The sequence below is a fragment of the Balaenoptera musculus genome, chromosome 8, assembly GCF_009873245.2.
Source record: "Balaenoptera musculus isolate JJ_BM4_2016_0621 chromosome 8, mBalMus1.pri.v3, whole genome shotgun sequence".
NCBI lineage: Eukaryota > Metazoa > Chordata > Mammalia > Artiodactyla > Balaenopteridae > Balaenoptera > Balaenoptera musculus.
Window position 1 is genome coordinate 54,308,136 of NC_045792.1, and position 21,261 is coordinate 54,329,396.

General features: G+C 58.2%; 1 protein-coding gene across 2 annotated transcripts in view; it reads right to left on the reverse strand.

Moving 5' to 3' along the window:
* The window catches only part of CAPN5 (calpain 5), a 57,294-nt gene that overhangs the window by 26,508 nt on the left and 9,525 nt on the right, over nt 1–21,261 (reverse strand). For both annotated transcript variants that reach the window (XM_036862164.1, XM_036862163.1), the window contains exons 2-3: nt 11,133–11,359; nt 3,737–3,868 (exon numbers count right to left, since the gene is read on the reverse strand). In XM_036862164.1, the coding sequence (XP_036718059.1) occupies nt 3,737–3,868; nt 11,133–11,297 (297 nt within the window). In that variant the 5' untranslated portion in view covers nt 11,298–11,359. The remainder of the gene's footprint in view (nt 1–3,736; nt 3,869–11,132; nt 11,360–21,261) is intronic.

Below are 21,261 nucleotides of genomic sequence, written 5' to 3' on the forward strand. Positions count from 1 at the left end.
GGGGAGTGGGGGACAAATGGCATGAGCCTGCAGGGGTCTATAAGGGGAGGGTGTGGTCTGGAGGCATCCCTGAAGGGAGAGAATGCCGCCACCTCTCCGGGCCTGCAGGACATGGTGGGAGGTGTCCAGCTTCTACCAATGAGGATTCAGAGGCCGCAGGACCCTGGGGGAGGGCCTGGTCTCGGCCTGGGCAGGGGGTTACCTACCGGCAGGAGGAGGCTGAAGGTGGAAGTTGTTACCAGGGCTGGGGCCTCACAGACAGGCAGGGTAGGAGGGAGGGAGCCTTGGGGACCAAGGACGGCCAGGGAGGAAGGAAGGGCAGGCAGGAGGTTGCGGGTGGGGCTGGCCCACTGCTTCCCACAAACCTCTGCTCGGCCACCAGATGCCTTGGGAGGCCCCACCAAAGGCTGGACGTAGGAGTGAACAGAGAAGAGAAAAGCAAGGTCCAGACTTGCATCCATGACTGAAAAAATGTGATCATAACAAATGAACAAGCCCCTGTTTAACCCCAAATGGAAAAAAGACTAGAAGGAAATGTAGAAAACCCTCAACACTGGCTGTTTCCAGGTACTTTTTAAAATCACCTGGCCCCAGTACCTAGAATGGTGCTGGGGCATAGCTGGTGCTCAATTATCGTGTGGTGAATGAACTGCTATATGCTAAAGGGCGGGGATTGCTCATATAACACGGGCAGAAGTGGGATGGGAAATGTTTTTAAGTGGAACTAAAAGACTGCCAGGGCCTGCCACCAGGTGCCTCCCCTAGGCCCCGGCCCAGGATGCCCACCCCCCAAAACTCGCTCTCAGATACTCGGGCACCCCACTGGGTTTCTGCTCTCCCCCCACCAGGGGCATGGCTGTCTCCTCCTGGGCCCGGGTACCCCGTGACTCAGAGCAGGGCTCAGGCCTGCCCTCGTGCCTGGGGCCACGCCAGGCTCTAGGGGAGGTGAACTCACCTGGCTTGGGCCAGACCAGGCTAACGGCAAATGTTCCACCCCACTATTACATCCTGACTTCTGGTCCACAAAACCTGGTCACCTAAAGTCCACTGCCCTGCCCTCAGGGAGTGCACAGTCAATTAGGGAGACCATGATGCCCCCATCAGGAATCCCATAGGACGGGGAGGCCTGCGTCCTAGAAGTGTCCGGCAGAAGAGAGGAACAGGTGGGAGGCCAGAGGAGGGGTGGAGAGGGATTTAGATTGCTGCTAAATGCCATGGGCTTGCCCCGCACCCCTACCCCGTGGGCTCCTTTAATCCTCCCACCACCATGGGGACTGGAAAAGTCAGGTTTACACAGAGGCCAAGAGAAGAAACGTGACCTGACCAAGGTCACACGACTAGCGAGAAACCCAGCCAGAATTAAACCCAGGACCGGCTGGCTTCAAACCCCGTGCCTGTCGGCCCCAGGCCGTGTCAAGTACTAGAGGTAAAGGGGTGGCTTCCTGGAGAAGGGGGCGTGTGTGTCGGGGGCATGACGTGCCTGCATCTGAGGCTCAGCATCCCCAGAGTGTGAGGTGGGTGGAGGGAGCAGGGGTGCAGCTCAGGCTGAGCACCCCCCGTTCCATGGAGAAAACAGGGTGGGGCAGGGGAGGCCCCGCAGGGCAACAGGCCCAGCAAGTGAGGGGTGACAACAAACAGGGCCCAGTCAGCAGGGACAGGAGGGGACGTAAGGCACAGTAATGAGCTCCCCGGGGCCTCGTGCCTCCCGCCGGGACCCAGGGTCTGTCACCACAGCAGCACCAGAAGGCAGAGTGCAATTAGCCCAGAGCAGCCTGCCTCGCCCAACCTCCCAGGGACCTAAGCTCCTGGAGATCTGCCCCTGAAGCCTCCAGACAAGCCAGGCTGGGTGCCCTAACACCCAGCAGGAGGAACCTTGGGCCCAGAGACAAACACAGGCCTGCCCATGGTCACACAGCATCAACGACAAGCCTCTTGGCTGCGGGTCCGGGGCCCCTTCTTCCACTTACTAGGTGGAGAGCTGTCCCAGGGGTCGGGCCCAGGACAGGGCACACAGTAAGCTGAGGCTCATCTCTACAAATGACTAGACAGCCTGTTCCCCAGGAGGGGACACAGAGGGCCAGGCCCCGGCCCCACTGCAGGCCCCAGGAGGCCTGGGGCTGCTGGCCAGTCGCTGGGGAGGAACTCTGTTCTCAAAACTTTCTTGAGCCCTCTCTGTGCCGGGCTCCTGCTGGGCTCAGCAGGAAGATATAGACCAGCTTTGTGAGCTCGAGAGGGGCGATCACAGATAAACAGGCAATTACAGGGCAGGGTGGGAGGTGTAGGGCCAGCCCCACAGGGTTCCCATGTGCCACCTCCAGCCCCAGACGGAGCCGTGACCGGGGCACCTTGTTCTGGGCTCAGAGAAGGGGGTTGGAGCCTGGAGGCAGGAGGGTGAGGACAGCTGTACACCCAAAGAACAGCGCCAGACCCCGAGCTTCTGTGGGCCATGAGGCTCTCCAAGGCCCTCCCAGCTTGGACGCCCCATGACCACCCACGTCTACGGATCTCAGCAGTGGCCTCTGCCGAGGGCCCTACAGCACAGAGCTTCCCGTATCCCACAGGACCACTGGGGCCAGGCCGCAGGGATGCCCACTTGGGGGTGGCTTTGAGAGGTCACACCCCTGTTCAGAAGACATGACGACAGGACACCTACCACAGTCCCAGCCTTGGCGAAGGGCACAGCTCCCTCTGATGGCTGAGGGATGCCTCAGAGGACGAGAGCAAACTCATCTGCCCCTTGAGCCCTGCTTGCCCAGGAACACCCATTATGTTCCATGAATCTTAACGATCACAACACTGGTCACTGCAGCGCTGCACTGCACAAGGCCCTTTAAGCACAGTACCTTGTTCCATCCTCACAGCTCCCCGAGAGGGAGCTACTCTGATATCCCAACTTTCTGGATGAGTAACCTGAAGCTAATTACAAAGCTATGAAACGGCGAGGCTGGGACTCACACCTGAGCCTATGAGACTGGGATGCCCAGTGCTCTTAAGCCCTGCCGCTAGTCCCTGCAGAAAGAGCAGAAAGGGCAGGGATGAGAAAGAGGCAATGACTTGTATTTGCTGGCGTGAGAACCCAGGATGCAGTCCCCATCAGTTACTCTTTAGAAACCACAACTCCAGCCTCCCTGCTTCCCCAAGGAGGGAGCTCTGAGTGTTGGACTTAAGGGCTGCACCGCCGAATGCTGCCACAAGAGGGCGAAGTGTCAGGACCAGAGCCCATTCTTTCCAACCTAAAACCCTGTGGTTCTGGTCCAGAATATCAGCTGCTTGGAACCATGAATCATGAAACAGGATTGTCTGGATCACTCCAGCTGTTCAGAGTGAGAAGAGTGAGGCCCAGAGAAGGACAAGGTCTGGCCAAGTCGCACAGCAGATACTGGCAGGGGTCTCCTGAGCCGCAGTTAGTGGTGTCTCCACACTGCGCATGGTTTAGGCAGCCTCCACATTTCATAGGTGCATATTCTGCACAGTAGGCCCCCAACAGTCAAGAGCGGATGCATCAGAACTGGGAGCTGTGCAGATTCCCAGCACGTGTCCCTGAGCTGGCAGGGGCAGGGAAGGCGATTCTGATGCTCAGTCAGTACTGGGGAGCCCTGGCATCACCCCGCCCCATCCCCACACAGGCTGTCATAACGTCTCACCTGCTCGCTCAGGCTGCACCTCCCCCATCTGATGGGGAGGTCGCCAGGCTGAGTTAAGTCTCCCCAGCACCCCTGCCTGACCCAGGCCTTACCTTTTGCCACAGTGACTCGCGGGAAGCGAGGGACGAGCAGGCCGCCACAAACCAGCAGTTGCCCACCTGGCCCTGGTGCAGGTCGTGGGAGCTGATGCCATCCACAAAGAGGCGGGGGTCCTCACAGATGTCCTGCGGAGAAGCCGAGAGGAGACCTCACTGCGTGGAGATTCGCCCGCCTCCCCTTGCCAACTGGGGCCCTGGGTCAGTTTCTCCAAATCCAGCTTCCCCCAGGGCTGCCCAGAAAGCCCTTCTCCCCTCCACTGCCTGAAGAACTCTGCTCTTCTGCCAAAGTTTGGATGATGAGCAAATACTGTGGAAGGACTTCGAGGGGCTGGACCCGGGCCACCACCGTCCTCCTGCCCTCTGTGGTCTTCCCTGACCAGCAAGGGCTCAGTGTCCATCATCCTCCAGCACCAGAAGCCCTGAGAGGCCCATCCCAGCCAGCTCTCAGGGGCCCACAGTCACATAGTGGGGTGAGGTGCAGGGCAGAAACACAACAAAATTGCACATGACGAGTGCAAAGGACCGGGGAGAAGCAAGGAGACAACCATCCCAGAACCCATGTGGGCACATCCTCGGGCTGTCTCATCTGACCCTCACCCCACCCGAGCAGTGTGGCATTTTTATTCCATTTTATGGATGAGGAATGAAGGTTCAGAGAGAGGCAGTGATTTTCAAGGACACACAGCAAGCAAATGCCGAGCAGAGCCGAGCAGACACCCCCAGAGCTCCCCGAGTGCCCACCCCAGTCCCCTCCTCCTCACCCATCAGCATCTTCACTCTACAGAGCTGAGAGCGAGTGACTGCTCTCCAAGGGGGGTGACAACACGGGGTGGGGGAGGTAAACACTGAGACATGCTTTCCTTCCTGCTGGCACCGTGATCTATCCTCACCATGGTCCTGAGAGGTGGGCATTGTGCTCATTTCACAGATGAAGAAACTGAGGCCCAGAGAGGTTGAACAACATACCCCAGCCACACAGCACAGGCCTGCCTCCACTTCAGCTGGTGCTCCTGAACCAGTTCAATCACAACAGAGCTACTGAGGTGCTACCGGAGGCAGCCAGCAGAGGGCAGCAGAGTCAGGAAGACAGAGTTCAAATCCCCGCTCCCTGGCTTCCCTGGTGGCGCAGTGGTTGGGAATCCGCCTGCCAATGCAGGGCACATGGGTTCAAGGCCCTGGTCCGGGAGGATCCCACGTGCCACGGAGCAACTGGGCCCGTGTGTTGCAACTACTGAGCCTGCACTCTAGAGCCCGCGAGCCACAAGTACTGAAGCCCGCCCGCCTGGAGTCCGTGCTCCACAACAAGAGAGGCCACCGCAATAGGCCCGCTCACCTCAACGAAAGAAAGCCCACACGTAGCAACAAAGACCCAACGCATCCAAAAATAAATAAATTAATTAAAAAAAAAATTCCTGCTCCCCATTTACCGGCTGTGCAACTTTGGGCCAGTGGCTTAACCTCTCTGAGCCTCCATTTCCTCCCCTGTGCAAAGGAAGTAGATTATTATGCTTGCAGGGCTGTGTAAGGACTCCACAGAACATGCAGGCAGAGCACTTGGCAGGGGAAAACGGGGCAAAGGGCCATCAGGTCTCACTAAGGTGTTCAGGACTCCTGCTGCCACCTCTGCCTGGGAAAACCAGAGTTTGGGAGGGCCAGATTGAGGGCTGTAACTCCCCTGAGGGCATGAGCACTCCAGATGGGATTTCAGGGTGACCCAGGGCCAAGCTGCAAGGGGCTCCCCCAGAGTACAGGCTGCGGGATGCCACAGGTCTGAGTAACACTGCCCCAGGTCATGGAAACCCAGTGAGGCTGGTAACCCAGTGAGCTCTCAGGAAGCAGTGGCTTTGCCTCCCACCCAGCTGCCCTCCTTATCTTATCTCCCAGGCCCAGCTCAGAACTCTGAGCCAGAGGGAGCCATGACTTAGCATCTGCCTCCCTGGGGCCCGGAAGGGCAGGCAGGACAAGGGTGGAGGGGGGCTTCGTACCTGGAGGACCCCAGCCACATCCCCACCATGGGAAAAGAGACAGCTACTGCCTGGCATCAGAGGAAGTGACTTCCGAGGCACCCCTCCCCCTTGTGGGCACAGAGACAGGACCACCCGTTACACAGAGGAGGATGCCGAGGCCCAGGATGGGGCAGTGACGCCTAGGGTCATGAGGCAAGTGGATGGATGAGACAGAGCCTAGCCCGCAGAATAGAGCTCTCCTCCCCACTAAGCGGCACTGCCAGGGCAGCCTGTGGGCAGGTCCAGCCACCCCAGCCTGCCCCAGACACTTCTCTGGCCCCTGGGAGAGACTGAGCTCAGGGCTCAGCCAGGCTCGGCACTGCCCTGACTCCCTGTGACAGGGCAGAGACCTGGGGCAAATCTGCCAGCCTGGGAGGGAGCGGAGAGGAGGAGGTGGTCTGGGTGTGTTCCCACTGCCAGGAGAGGCGCGGGTTTGCCAGCTCAAGGTAGAGAAATGACTTGAGGTTGGCGGCACCTGGGGTTGGCCCTGGAGTCCAGCGGCCACCTTGGGACACCCTGAATGGAACAATCAGAAACTGCTTGCAATGACTGGGCACCTGCTGTGTGCCCAGCTGTGCAGAACAACCCTGTGAGACACGTACGGTTAGCATCCCCATTTTATAGATGAGGAAACCAAGGCACAGAGAGGTTAAGTCATTTGCACAGGGCCACAGAGGAAGAGGTGAACTGAGATTCCAATTCAGACAGCTCCAGAGCCTCCAGCTGGGCCAGGACTTATGAGTGACAGAGCTACCATCCCTTCTCCATCCCCTGCACCTGTCCTTAGCCCAGCTTGGGGGACTTGCTATATGGCAATGAGACCAAGGGGTCAGGGGCAGCACAGACCTTCACCTTTGTTACCATAGGGCCCGGCTTCTCAAGACCAGTGTTTGTCCTTCCACCTTTCCTGGGCCATTGGCTAAGCACAGAGCGCAGAGCCAGTCAGAAAATTCCCAGCCCACAGGCAGAGCCCTTGAGGAGGAGAAGCCTGAGTGTAACCCTCCATGTGAGCACAGCTGTGACAGCAGGAACCCAGGGAGAGATCAGAGGAGGCTGCCTGGAGGTGGTGATGCCAGCAGAGCAGGCATGGAGAGGGCTGATGGGCAGGGAGGCTCCAGAGGGGAATGGAGACTCCTAATTCCCCCCTAAGATGGGATCCAGCCACAGCCTCAAGACCGATGCCACCTCTGACGCCATCCTTCCCGGGGGCCCCAGCCAGCTGTGCTCCCTCCCAACGCTGCCCTCCCTGAAGTTCACCTTTGGGTCTCCCCCACCAGCCTGAAAGCTCCAGGGCAGGGCCCAGGTCTGGCTCTGCCCACCTCCGGTGTCAGGAACAGGACTTGGCAGGTTCTGCTGCGGGCAGGAGCCCTGGGAGGAAGCGACAGCAGAGTGGCCTGCAGGACAGGGCTGGCCAGGCACCTGCTGGGAGCCCGGGGCCAGGCCACCCCCAGGGCTGGGGTGACCACTCCTCTGGTCAACGTACGTCTCTGTGGGGCACAGCCTCCTGCTCCTGTGGTCACCTCTCACCTCTCGGCCCCTTCCAGCCTGCCAGACCAGCTCCACCGGACATAGGTCACAGCCCATAACCATCTCCTCCCTGAACCAGAACTTCAGGTTTCCAGACCCGGTGCAGAAACAGGAAGGCAGCTAGTCAACGGATCCAGGGCGCCTTCAGCCCCTCCGCTCTCCCCCCTTCTCCTCATCCATCCACCTTCACCCCAGTCACCTCCCTTCCGGAAGCTAAGATCACAGCAGGAATCGATTAGAACGGGGAAACTGAGGCCCAGGAAGGAAGCAGGACCTCTGCCTGGGACCGAAAACAGGGCAGTGTTCTCAGGGGTTACACCTTGTGCCCCATCCCCTCTGCAACAGACTTGCCTCCCCAGCCCATGCTCCCCGCCCCATCCTCCCATCCTTCAAGGCCACCCGAGCATATGCCAGGGAGGGGATCATTCCTGGGCAGGGCAGAGGCCCAGGTGGCTGGACTTGACGCAAACTGCCTGCTTCGCGGCATAAAGGGGCCTAATGCTCAGCACAGCCAAGGAGCGGGGCCTTCTCCAGGTGCTGGTGTCAGCATGAGCCCCAGACATGGGGCCGGGGACCACCAGGCCACCTTGCGAGAATTCTGGGAGGTTCCAAAACTGACGTCTGTTTGTGGGATCCCTATTTGTTCCCTTCTTGGTTCCACCAAAGGACCTGCAGGCTTATCATCCCCAGAGATGGGACAAGGCAGAATGCAGCAAGGGGGGATGTGGGGTGGAGCGGTACGCAGGGATGAGAAGCGGCGTTACTAAGGCCCTGGGCCTGACAGAGGAGGAAGCCTCCCATCCACCCATCCCCTTGGGATTCCCCGAGTCACAGGCCTTCTCCTCCAGTCTCTTATCTCCCTGGCCAGGCGCCTAAGGGAGGCCAGCAGATGTTTACCGAATGGAAAAAAACAAAGAAACACTGGATCTGGGAGGAGGAGGGTGTGAGCCGAGGCAGGTGCCCTGGGTGGGACTGAAGTGGACCAGAGAGTCCAAGAGATGGGACTTCCGGGCAGGGCTGGCTCTGGGTCCCCAACACAAGGCTGGCAGGAGCAGGTGGTGAGAGCAGACAGTTTGTCATCTCCCCCCTGTGTGTCAAACAGCACAGATACCTCAAGTCACTTCAACCTCCAGAAACCAGGAGCGGCAAGAACTATTCTCCCCATTCACAGATGAGGTAACTGAGGCCCGGGGAGGGGAAATGACTTGTTCAAGGTCACACCTCCTGCAAGGTAGGGCCAAGGCCATCTGGCTCAAAAGCCAGCCTCCTCATTCCATTTTGGGAGAAAGAAGAGGGAGGCTGGCAGGCAGGGAGGCTGGCTGAGGAGATCCCCCAAGAGCAGAGAGGCCACAACTAATGTCAAGAGAAGGAGCTGGGGGTGGGGTGGGAGTGAAGATGGGCTTCCCCTGGGCCTTCGAGAAAGTTGGTTTCTTGCTCTATTTGTAAACAGTCAGGTCACAGGACCCAGGAAATGGGGCTCCATAGAAACACGGCTGCCTCGGGCCACGCTCCACCTCACTGGCCAAGGGCCGAGCAGCTGGGAGTTAATGGTCACCCCACTGGGCCGGCTCCACCCCACCAGCCTGAGGCAAGTGAGCCTGACTTCCTGCTCCACCAACCCCACATCCCGCATCCTGTCGGTGGAGCAGGGCCTGCCCGCCATCCCACCCTGCCACCACCTACAGCCCCACTGACAAAGAGCCGTCCATCACACACACCCCAGTCCAAACCGCCTCACCCTGTCATCCCACACCACTCAGCAGTGCCTGGCCCTGGACTGCCTCCCAACCCAGAACTGCCCCCACCGCCGCCCCTGGGCCCCGCTCAGTCGTCTCCCTCTCAACGCCAACCACCACAAGCTGCCTGTCACACTGGCCTCCACATCCACGGCAGGGGCAGCTCCGCTCCTCCTCTTTATGTGTCTAGGAACGACTAGGCACCAAGCCCAGTGAGAAAGGCAGCGAAGGAGAGTGCGCCGTGGCAGGACTCCTGAACTGGCAGGCAAAGGGCCCAGAGAGGGCAGGTGACTCCAGCAGGGTCACACAGCAGGGGGATGCTGAGCCCAGCGGGCCTGGCATTTCCTCCTCTCACTGCAGCAAGCCCAACCGTCCCCAGCCATGCCTTGCCAGCCTCCTTCCAGAGCCACAGGATCTAAAATGTCTGAGTGATGGTCACAGGGCAGCAAAAGGTCAGGAGGGGAGCAGCGAGGGGGTGGAGTGAGAGGAGGGCAGAGAGCTCAAGCACCCAAGGGCTCACAAAGGCCTATTGAGGCCGGCCTCCTTCTCCACCCACCAAACAAAGGAGAGGGAGGAAGGCATGGGGGTTGGGGGTGCACCAAGGGGCAGGAGTCTAAGGCCAGGCCGGGGAGGCGGCTGGGAGTTCGGAGAACCAAGGCAGCTCAGCTCATGGGGCTGAGGTCCCCAGGGGGCACCAAGGACCCCCCCCCCCTATCTGGGACCGGGGAGGTGGGCCAGGGCGGGCAGGAGCCCTGGGAAGAAGAGACAGCCCAGTGGCCTGCAGGACCAGTGCAGGCCACTCTGCTGTGCCCTGCTGGGCGATCGGGGCACGTGCTTGCCCCTCTTGGACTCAGTTTCCCCACGTCTCAAGTACCCCAGTCCAAGAACATCGGATTTTGTGCACTGGAAGGGACTTGAGAGCCTGGCCTGTGAAAGGAACATGAAAACTGAATTTCACTTTCCCAAAATGTCCAGGGGGGCTGGAAGGCACTTTGTAAAGTGCAAATCTTCCCCCGTCACACGCTGCTGAGAGCCTGGCCTAAGATTCCCGCTGCCTCAGAGCACAGCTGCCCTGGCCCAGCCCTGCCGACCCCAGGGCCCCCGGGCTTCCTCTCCCCTTACTTCACCCCACACACCTCACGCTCCTGCCACATCCCAAATAAGGCTGAGGTTTCAAGCTCGTGTCTTTCTCACACCCCACGCTCTCACACCTCAACTCTGAGATGCCCCTCTGAGTACTGGAGGGGGAGTCTCCCCCGCCCCAGGCACCTCGGTCCAGCACCGTCTCCTGTACTAAAGTCCCTCCGGTGTGACCAACTCTCAGTGTCACCAGCACAGCCGCGGAGACTGGAGAGGGGGCCTGGGGCACTGGCCTTCAGCAGCCTCTCCATCACCCAGGCCCCCGGGGCACCTGCTCTCACACTCAGGAATAGGGGTTAAAGAGACTGAGATCATGCCATGAGGCCAGAAGCTTCTGTTCAACACATTCCAGCCTCAGCGACCAAGGCTGGGACAGAGGGAGCCGTCAGACAGATGCTCCGTAATTCACAGATCCCAACAATAACGGTGACAGCTGGCTTGTGGGCGCCAGGCTTGGTGCCAGACGTTCATGCATCATCTCTTTTAATGCTCACAACAACTCTATGCGGTACTATTATTTTTTACTATTACTATTATTACTGATTAACCATCGTAACAAATACCTTCCATGTACAGCAAATGACTATTTCAAAATCACTGTGACAATAATCAGCAAAGTAAATTCCTTCCACTTGAATGTCACTCTACACTGCACTAAAAAAAAAGGCACATCCGCATCACCTCATTTGTATCCGAAAAACGACCCTGGGACGAGGGTGGCAGAACAGAGGGCCCCTCTTTCCTCATAAGGAAGCTGAGGCCCAGAGAGGTCTTGGCTGGGCAGTGGTGGCCACGGACCTGGGGGCCGTTCTGGCTCCCCATCCAGATGAAATCCCACTGCAGGCGGGCCCAGCATCAGCCGCCCCACTTGCTCAGTTGCCTGGGGCCTCAGAGAGACCCCTCCCAGTCACCCACTGTCCCCCGCAGACTGGGTGGGTCTGGGCTTGCCCACCTCAGCGCCAGTTCGGACCGGACACTGACCTTGGGGCGCTTCCACCTAACGGCGGGCCCTGGGGTGCCCGTATAATACAGTGAGTCGTCGGTGGCGGGGAAGGTCGGGTCCTCAAAGAGCACCTTCCTGCGCAGACAGGCCCGTTTCAGGGCCGAGTAGTTCTGGTCCCCGTAGGGCTTCACACAGGAGAACATGGTGGCCGCTGACCCGGGAGGGGAGGCCGCGACAAGGCAGCAGAGGGCAGCTCCTGGGGCACCTGGGAGGACAGAAAATCAGAAGAGCATCACTTCCTGAGGATTGGAGGCTCCGAGGGATACGCTGAGTGAGGTGGTCCCCGAGTGCTCCCTCCCCACAGCCCTGGGAAGCGGGCATCCTCATCCCCATTGTACAGGCCAGGAACTGAGGCTCAGAGAGGGGGAGAGACCTGCCCAAGGTCACACAGCCGGTATGCACAGAGCAGGGAGAGGAACCGACTAACTACACAGCCTGAACTTCCTCATTTCTGATGCTCAGAGGTGACGCCAGGCCCGTGGGCCAACAGGGCACAACCACGATGGCACTCAGGGCCACCTGGCAGCACCCACGACCTCCCTTCCTTTGTTCCACCAGCCTCCCTAGAGCTCCCGGACAGAATCAGACCAGTGGTGACCCAGCAGCTCCCTGGCTGGTGTCACACCCACAGGAAAGCGGCAGCACTGTCTCCAAGTTTCCCTCTTCCGGACCCTCACGCCTTAGCCTAGAGCCGCAGGATCACCTCTGTCCTGTGTGGAAAACCCTTAGCCCTGGAGGCCCCTCCAGCCTTCAGTCACATCCATTCTCACCTCCTCCTTCCAGCACTCTGCCTTCTCCACCGCACTTCCGGAATAAATGCCTCCAGTTCTGTAGGGAGCGCTCTCCTTCATGCTGGTGACCTAACCTCCCCCAGGGACTCCCAGCCCCACCCTGTGACCTTCCAATCTCCAAAGCCAGACTCTCCCACACGGCCTCCCAGGCCTTGCAGCGTCTCACACTCCCGGACAGTCGGTCTCCTCTTCCTGGGCCTCCGGGGCATCTAGCGCTGGTCCGGACCCATCTCCCCCTCTGACCTCCCCTCCTCCTCGGGGGTCCCCTGGCTGATGACCCCCACATCCCCGTGTTCAGCCTGGACCCCTCTTCTAGGCTTCCAACTGGCCCATCTCCTGTGAGGGCCAAATTCCGCAGCAGAGTCTGGACTTGAATCCACACGCAGCCCCGGCACACGAAGGTGCTGTGTCTATCAGCATCCTCCCTTCAGCCCCCCCCGGTCCAGCACCCTGAACCTTGTAGCCATGTGCTGACCAAATGCAAGAGACCCAGACTGGACTGGCTCAGGAAAGGGCTCTGGGAGGGGAGGGGAGGGGAGGGAGCCGCAGCCAGGTGCCCTGACAGAAGCCGGGACAGCCAGGCACCTGACTGACAGCCCCACCTATGGCCCTGTATCTCACACTCCATCTGGGCTGCTGGCTCCAGCTGGGAGCTCCACACCCCCGGGCCTATTTATCATTGGGCCTGCTCAGGGCAACACTGCGACCCCCCCCCCCCAAGACACAGGCCCCAACTTCCCAGCCTAGCTGAGGGAAACTGAGGCAAGGTAGGCCAGCTTCTAGGGCAAACATGAGTTTGCGAGCAAACTGATATGGGTGTCAGTCCCAGCTGTACCACTCACCTGCTGTGTGGCCCTGAACAAGTCACTCAACCTCTCTGATTCCCTATTTTCTCACCTCCACGATGGGAACAATGTTGCTTCAGTAACTGGAAGATGCCAGTAAAATTAACCAGAGGCTGCGGAGACTGCTTAGCAGGCCAGAGGGAAGAGGAAGAACAGAAGTAGAAAAGCCCCTCTCATTCCCAAGAGAGAACCTCCGTGTCTCTGGCACCTGCCATGTGCAAACCATCTGGCTAGAGGTTGGCGTTTAGGATTTGCTGGGTAGGCCTTTCATTGTTGCCATTTTTCAGAAAAGAGAACTGAGGCTCAGTGAGGGGAGGGAACTTGTCCAAGTTCCATGGCAGAGTCTGGACTTGAACACACATCCTCTGACTTTGGAGCCTCCATCTTGGCCTGGTGACCCCAAAGCGTGGGCAGGGCTCAACCCACACATACCCTGGCTGAGCCAGCCCCACAGGAAAGGAAAGATGAGGGGATTCAGTGGAGGGGAGAACCAGGAAAGGAAGGAGGTGAGAATGGAGGGGCGAGGGTGGAACACGGACGGACAGAAGGGAGAGCAGGGCTTATGGTCCCTGCCTGCCGAGGGTCTGAGGGCTGGCTTGTCCTCTGCTCTGGACCCACAGCCACTTCATCTTCTGCCAATACATCATACAGGGCCCACCTGTCCCACTGCTGTGTGACCTCAGGCCAACCCCCTGAACCTCTCTGGCCATCCCTCTACCCGGGAAAGCCAATAACCCTGCCCCTTCCCACCCACCCTCCCAGCATCGGAGGCCTGAGGGAAAGAGAAGGGGGAGCCTGGAGAGGCCCCTGGGCTCTGGCACACAGCCACCAGGAGCGCCATGAGCACCACAGTTTCCTGAAAGGCCTGTTCAGGAAGCAATTTAAGCTGCAAGAATTAGATCAAAGAAGCTGAAAGCAGGAGCCCAGAAATCAGCTCTAGCAATTCCAGCGTTCAGAGCCCAGAACCCAAGGAGGAGGAGCGAGCTGGCCAAGGTCACAGAGCCAGGCCGGTGGAGAATGAGGGCTCTGGCCACCCTCCAGGCCACGCAGCGGCCAACGCTGCTGGGAAGGTTTGCTCCTAGGACAGAAGGAAGGAGCGAACAGAGAGGGGAAAGCTTGGCTCGGCCCAGGTCCAGAACAGAGACCAGGCCTGGCTGGCTGAGGGTCTGACCCAGTTCAGCCATCTCTCCAGCCTCACCCCTGCCCGCCAGGCTGACCCTGGCCTACTTATGCCAGGCTCTCTGGCCCTGGCCTTTGCACAGGCTGCACCTCATACCGACTGTCCTCCTGCACCCTCGATCTGCCCCAAGGTCACCTCCCACGCCATCCACTGAGTCAACACGCCCAAGGGGTCAGAGTCACCAGCCTCTGAGCTTTGCTCTCTCCCTGTAGTTCCAGGCATAACCACTGACAGCTACAGATAAACCAGCAATCAGGAAAGCCAGCTTCTAAACCCTGGCCTCTTCTCCCTGGGTCTGAGCTTGGGGCTGGGGCACATCCTGTCTTCAGGACACTGAAGTTTGAGCCAGGCACTAACAGGACAGCCTGAGCCTCCCAGCTGCCCCCCAGCCTGCCCTCTTCCCTCTGCCCCTGCCAATCTCCCTACCCCCCGCCATTCTCCATGCTGGGCCTAGGTTCCAGTGCTACGAGCTCCTTGCAGTCCACTCAGGGCCTCTGCCCACACTGTTCCATCCACACATGCACACCTGGAGAATTCTGGTCACCTTTCAAGACTCAGCCCAAGTACCTCCCACCTGTGCGACATTGTTCCTCCCCCTACCTCCACAGTCCTGGAACCCCTGTGACAGCGCCCGTTACATTGTACCCCACCTGCATGTGACTTGTCTGTCTCCCCAGCCTACACCCCTCCAGGACAGAGCCCATGTCCAGCTCCTCTCTGTATCCCTAGTGTCGAACACTGGGGAGCAGGGGTGGATTCAGTGAATTTGGGTTGAATGAGCCAACACAGATGATGCATGAGGAATTCCTTCACTGATGGGAAAAACAGGTTCAAAGAGTGGCCAGGACTCCCCAGGGGGATCAGCTTTCCATGTCAGAGCTGCACCAGCTCTCAGGTCTCCTGAAGGCCAGGGCTCGCCCCTTCCCACTAGATCAGGCCTCTCTCTCTCTCTCTCTCTCTCTCACCCCGCCTCCCCTCCAGCTCCTGATGTTGTCCATGGAAGATGCGGCAAAAGCCCTGGAGCTCTCTGCTGTGGCGCAGCCCTTCTCTAGCTCTTGACGGTGACTTGGCTTTAGTTTCGCAATGTCCCCCTAAGCTGTGAGACCTGGACAGGCCATGTCACCTCTCTGGTCTGCATGGTCCTTGTGTGGAAGGAAGAGATAATGTGCCAGGGCCTCTGGGAGGATCAAATGAGACACGGCCGCATGGAACAGCACTTTGCATACTTTAATGCACTGTGTCCCTGGCGGATGTCAGCACGGATGTCTGGGTCACATCTACAATGTGCCTCCCCTGCCAGGAGGGTTACAACAATTCAGGGTTCCTGTCCCCAAGGAACTTCATGGTCTAGTGCAGCCAACAGACACAAGGCAGCATGGAATATGCATCATTCCAGCAAGAGGGACACAAAGAAGCCTTCGCAAAGCCCTGGACCCAGAAGTCAGCTGTGCTTTAGGAGAGAAAGGCCACTCCAGGCAGAGAGAATAGCTCAAGCAAAGGCTCAGAGGCAGGAAAGCACAAGTTGATTCAGACCCAGCCTGGCACAGTGGGATTCCATAGACTGAGCATGGGGGCACTGACCCGGGTCAGAACAAGGGCATGGGAGCACCCACCAGGGAGCTCAGGGAACCCAGTCTTCCAGCAGGTCAGTCAGACCTGAGTTTGAATCCCAGCTGCGCGACTTAGCGCTGTGTGTCCTTGGGTAATTTACTAACCCCTCTGAACTGCTATCAGCCCTTCCTGGTTCCAGCCTCTAAGGTGGCATCTGCCCCGGGGCCTGCCCCCTAGGAGCTCTATCTATCCTCACCTTGGAAACAGTGTGTACCTCCTTCCGGGAGGGTGTGCCCTGATCTGCTGTCCCTGGACCTGCTGGAGGTGGCAGGGACAGGCCAGGGGTGCATGGGCAGAGTAAGGGCTCATCTTGCAGCAGGCCACACGGAGCCAGCTACAGCGGGGGCAGACACCACTGAGCCTTCCTGGACAGTTCAGCCACCGCAGCCAGGGGGAAACAGGAGACAGTTTCAGTCCCATTTTTTAGATGAGAACATAAAAGGAACATGTACAAAACCTGCGGCCCATTAGCTGGACCTCAAGCCTCCAGCCTCCTCATCACACCAGGGCCACCCAAAGCAGGCCCCAGGTTAGTACTGTGACCATTTTTGGGGTCGCTCTAAGTTGCTTTACGTGGCAGTAAGTAAGTCAGTAAGAAAGTTATTCCCCATCCACTTCTCTCTCAAGGAGAACTCAGTTCGGTCCAGCAAGTCTTGAAACCTTCACGGCCCTTGCCCACCTACTTAACAAAGGAAGAGCCAGCCCCAGGCTCAGAGCAATGGCACCTGCCTGCAACTGAATGGATTTTTCTGTTGTTTTAATTTAGTTTTAAGATTCTTCCAGTTACCTTGTACTTAGAGAGTAATACTGACTTTCTATTTAGAGTAAATGCACAGTTTCCTTTAAAAAATATCAAGGAAAAAGGAAGGTGATTTCAAGAAATCTGTTAAGTTCCCGGTGGTGCAGGCGGGAACTGCAGCATTTCATCACGCCTAGAGGGCACGGTGCTGCCCAGGAAGGAGCCAAGACTGCGTTCCAGAACTGTGTGGCAGGCGAAAGTCACCTTACCTCTCTGAGCCTTGGGGCTTCCTCTAAGAGCTGGGATCGCAGAGCCAGCACTCAGAGGGCCAAGAACAGCCAAGGCCATTTGAAAAAGAGCAGCTGGAGGACCCACACTCACAGGTGACAAGACCTTTCCCAAAGCTCTAGTAACTGACACAGTGTGGGGCTGGCATAGGGTAGACAACCAGACTAACGGAACAGACCAGAAAGCCCTCCAAGACAAGGACACCTGATTTGGACAAAAGGCGACACCACAGCGCATTAGGGAAAGGATGGTCTTTTCAATGCATGGTGCTCAGCTGACTAGCTATCCGTGTGGGAAAAGCTTCATCTTGACCCTGACCGCACACCACGCTCAAAAGCAATTCCACATAGACTGCAAATCTAACCGAAAGGTAAAACAGTAAAGCTTTCCGAAGAAAATATTAGAAAAAGAGCATATCCAAATGGCCAATAGATGGAAGGAAAGTGCTGGACTTCACTAATCATCAAGGAAATGCAAATTAAAAGCACAATGAGATACCACTACGCCCTGACTGGAATGGCTGCAGGGAAAAACACCACACACACACACACTCTCTCTCTCCCAAGTCCAGCTCTTTCACGTTGGTGGTGGGAGTGTCAACTGATACAACCACTTTGCAAAACCATCTGACCACATCAATTAAAGCTGAACAAATGCATACTCATTACTCATTCAGTAATTCTACTCCTAAGTATATACTGAACAGAAACACGTGCACATGTTCACCAAAAAACAAGTACAAGAATGTTTAGTGTAGTAGTATTTGTTATAGATAAAAATTAGAAACAACCCAAAATGTCCATCACCAGAAGAAAGGATGAATATGGTGTTTAATGGAATATTATACAGCAACGAAAATGGACAAATTATTGCTGCATGCAACTCATGGATGGCTCTCATGAGCACAATAGTAAACAAGAGAAGCAGTACTTCGATTCCACTGAGGTAAAATTGAAAAGCAGATATAAGCCATCTATGGTGAGTTGAAGGCAGGATGGTGGCTGCCTTTGGGGGTAGTGACTGGAAGGGGTAGGAGGGGGGCTTCTGGGGTTCCAGTAACACTGCTCCTTGATCTGGGTGGTGGCCGCATGGATAGGGTCACAGAGCTATGTATCTATGACTTACGCATTGTTCTGTAGGTCAGTTCTGCTTTAATAAAATCTTAAACAGAAAGAGCCTGTGCAGGGGCCTTGGGAAGAAGGGCTAGCTGAATCTAGTGACCCCGATCTCACCAGTTTTGGGGACATTACATACCCGTAGGGTCCTGCCTGGCACCCAGGGTGGGAAGACCCAGGGGGTGTGAAGCAGGGAAGAAGCCCGGGCTAGGTCACAGCACTAGTCCGGGCTTGGCCTTTTTCATGCACAGGCTGTGACCTCCTGCGAGGCGCCTCCTCCGTCTCTCAGGACACCTGTGGCTTTGACCCTTGAGGTGCTCAAGTCCAAGTGAGGATCCCACAAGGTCAGGGTGGCAGCCCCACACCCCACTGGGCACACACCTCCAAAGCTTCCTCTCTGAGGAGGGGGTACCAACCAGCCAGGCCCCATCCTCAGGAGATGTTCTCAGTCCTGAGGCAGGCAGGGCGCTCAGGGAAAGGAACTGAGCTGAGGCAGAGTGGCAGTGCGGGTGCGGGAGGAGACCACAGGCAAGGCTGCCCAGGATCCCAGCCAGAGGTCCCAGAAGGCCAGGCGCAGGGATCGGGCTTCATCCTGAGGTGATGGAGAGCGGGAAGGGTGCTGAGCAGGGGAGGGACTTGAGATCCACCTGGCTGCCACATGGAGAATGCACTGGAAAAGGACACGACCAGGGCAGAAAAACCAGAAGGCAGGTCGGAGAGCCTGTGTGCCCACGTGTGAACGCAGAGCTGGGTGGGAGGCAGACCCAACTCTACTTGGGGACCAGCCAGTTGTGGGAGTGAAAGGAGACTGCAGGAGCCCTGCTGCGGGTCCCTCCTCTGTGCCCCAGTTCCCACACCCCACAGCGGGTGCCCATGGCGCAGCATGGCCCGGCAGAGTGATTGTCATCCAGGGCTGGCCGAAGGAGCCAAGGATGCCCGACAGACAAAGCCCCCCGACCCCGGCCCCACTCCCTCAACCTCCCACCATATTCCACTCCAAGCAACAGAGCCCCCCTCCCCTATGCCACATGACCAGGGAAGGGCTGAACAGCTGCAGCTTATAATTCAGGGAACGGTCAATTCTGACGTGCTCATCTTCTCTGGCACCCCTCTGGGCTGGTCCTGAGCTGGCAGGAGGGGGTCAGATCCTCACGGCAGTCCCAGGGCGGAGAGGCACAGGGTGACAGGCACAGACCAAGAACTAAGCCAGACACACTGTGGTCAGTGGTCCCAGAAGCGATGCATGTTGCAGGTGGGGCAATAGGGGCAGGAAGAATGGTGGTGTCTCTTCAAGATGGAACTGGACAGGGCAGGGCTGGAAGGCTAGGCGGGAATCTGCAGGGGGAGCGCGCAGGCAGGATGCACTCCAGGTGGAGGGAAGGCGGAGAGCATCAGGTAACAGCCGGAAGGCCAGGGTGCAGAGCTTTGAGTGGGGAAAGCTGGCAGGACCGGCTTTGCAAGACTGGGATGCCGGCTTCGGCTTCTGGAAGTGGGCTCTCACTGAGGGCAGGGGGCAGCCAGGGAGGGGTGGAGGGGTGAGACCGAGGGTCAGGTGCTGAAGTAGTAACGCGGGCCAGGGAGAGCCTCAGCCAGAGCCAGGGCAGGGAAGGCCAGAGGCCAGGGAGGGGGCCTGGAGCCTCAGAGTTTGGGCTTTATCTATGAGTTCATTCTCTTTTATTGTAGAGCCACTCCCACTCCTCTCTTGCCCCACGAGCCACCGTTTCAATAACATGCTCAACACATCTCTCTCTGTCCGACTGTGGTTGTGTTGTGGCCTCCCAGGACCCCATCTCCCCCATGCACCGTGTGCTGAGGAACAGATGGCAGGGTCGGGGGGGAGAAGGGGTGAGGAGGGTGAGCTGCGCTGGGGCCACCGGGGCTCCGGCAGCAGAACCATGGGGCCAGGCCCAGTGAGTCACTCTGGCCAAGGCCGAGCAGGCGTCACCGGGACTGGGAAATCCTGTCTTTCTTCTCCACTGCCCTCCCCTTATGGTTTCTGTCTGTGTCCAATCCAGTCTCCACCCAGCTGCAGTGATCTTTCTAATACGTAAACCCGACCAAGCGCTCTGTGCTAAGAGACAAGTGGGTCTGGAGGGCAGGGCCAGGCATGTTTGGGGCTCAGGGTCTCTCGCTGGTCCTGGAGGACAGCGGTCCTGGGGCGCTGATGTCCCCCGGCCGTGTATATGAGGGAGAAGCTAGCCTCGGGGCTGGCTCGCTGTGTGGCCCTGGCTGAGTCCCGAGGCCTCTGCCCCTCAGCGGTTCCCACTGGGACTTGGGTGTTGTGAGGAGGGGGCCGGGAAGCCTCAGTAAGCAGGTGAGATCCAGCTGGATCTGCCGGGCATCAGCAGGGACAGGAAGAAGCTGGGAACCTTCGTGGGCAGCAGGCTGGCCAAGGCTCAGCATCAGGCAGCGTGAGCAGCTGGCTTGGGCACTGAAAGTCACTGGGCCTGGGAAACCCAGCCCAGCAGCACATCTGGTGAGAAAGTGCAGAGGGAGGGGCAGGTGCAGCTGAGCACCCAGCAGCAGCGGCTCTTCCCTAGCCTACTGGGGCGGGGTTGACACCTGCAGCTGCAGCTCACAGGTGCTGCTCACTCCCCACAGGGGAAACAACCTACAAAAACGAGACTTGATCAGGTCACAGAAGCTGCCTCAGCTCCACTGTGCTGTGTGACCTCAGGCAAGACCCTGCCCTCTCTGGCCTGCAGGCTCTCACCACTGAATGGTGGAGAGGGGGACACTTCTTGCTCTTTTCCGATCAGCTATGTTTGTCACCAGGACAGCCTCTTTTCCTGCTTCCTGCATAGGTAGTCTGTGCCTCTAGCACCACCTGCCTCCAAGAATCAAGGTTGGAAACCAGGTGGGATGGTGCCCATTTCTCAGACTGGGAAACTGAGGCTCAATTCCTAGGTCAAATTCCTGCACACCCTCAGAAATGAGCTGTACTGTTCTCATCGCACAGATGAGGCCCAGGGGGCACAGAGAGCGAAGAAATGCATTCAGGACAGTCAGGAGCCTGTCTCAGGTCAGAGCTCTGCTCTGCCTGGCCCACCACTCCCTCCCTCAAGCAAAGGCAGTGACCCACTCATCAGCTCCAGGAGTCCCACTCAGCTGCATGCCCCCATTCAACCTTCCCCCACCTGCTCTGTGCCTGGCCAAGGGGGCAGCGAAAAGTCGGACCGGGCTCAGCCCGGGAGGTCAGCCTGGTGAAGGAGAGACAGCAACCCCAGTACCAGCCAGAGAGATCTGCTCTAAGAGGGCAGTGATGCATTCAGACGGGGCAGGAAAGGCTCGAGGAGGAGGCGGCATCTAAGCAGGAGCTCATAGGGTGGGCTGTGATTTTTAAGAGACAGAAGTGGAAGGTTCAGAGGAAGACGGAACCTTCTGGGAGGAGGAAACCATTTAGGCAAGGCGGGAGGACAGGGTGCACGGGAGAGGAAGAAAGAAAGGGCTAGCATGGCAACACTGCCACAGCCAGGTTATGGGGGACCCTGAAAGCCAGGCTAAGGACTCGGCAGCGTGCCAGGGTGTGAGCTGGGCT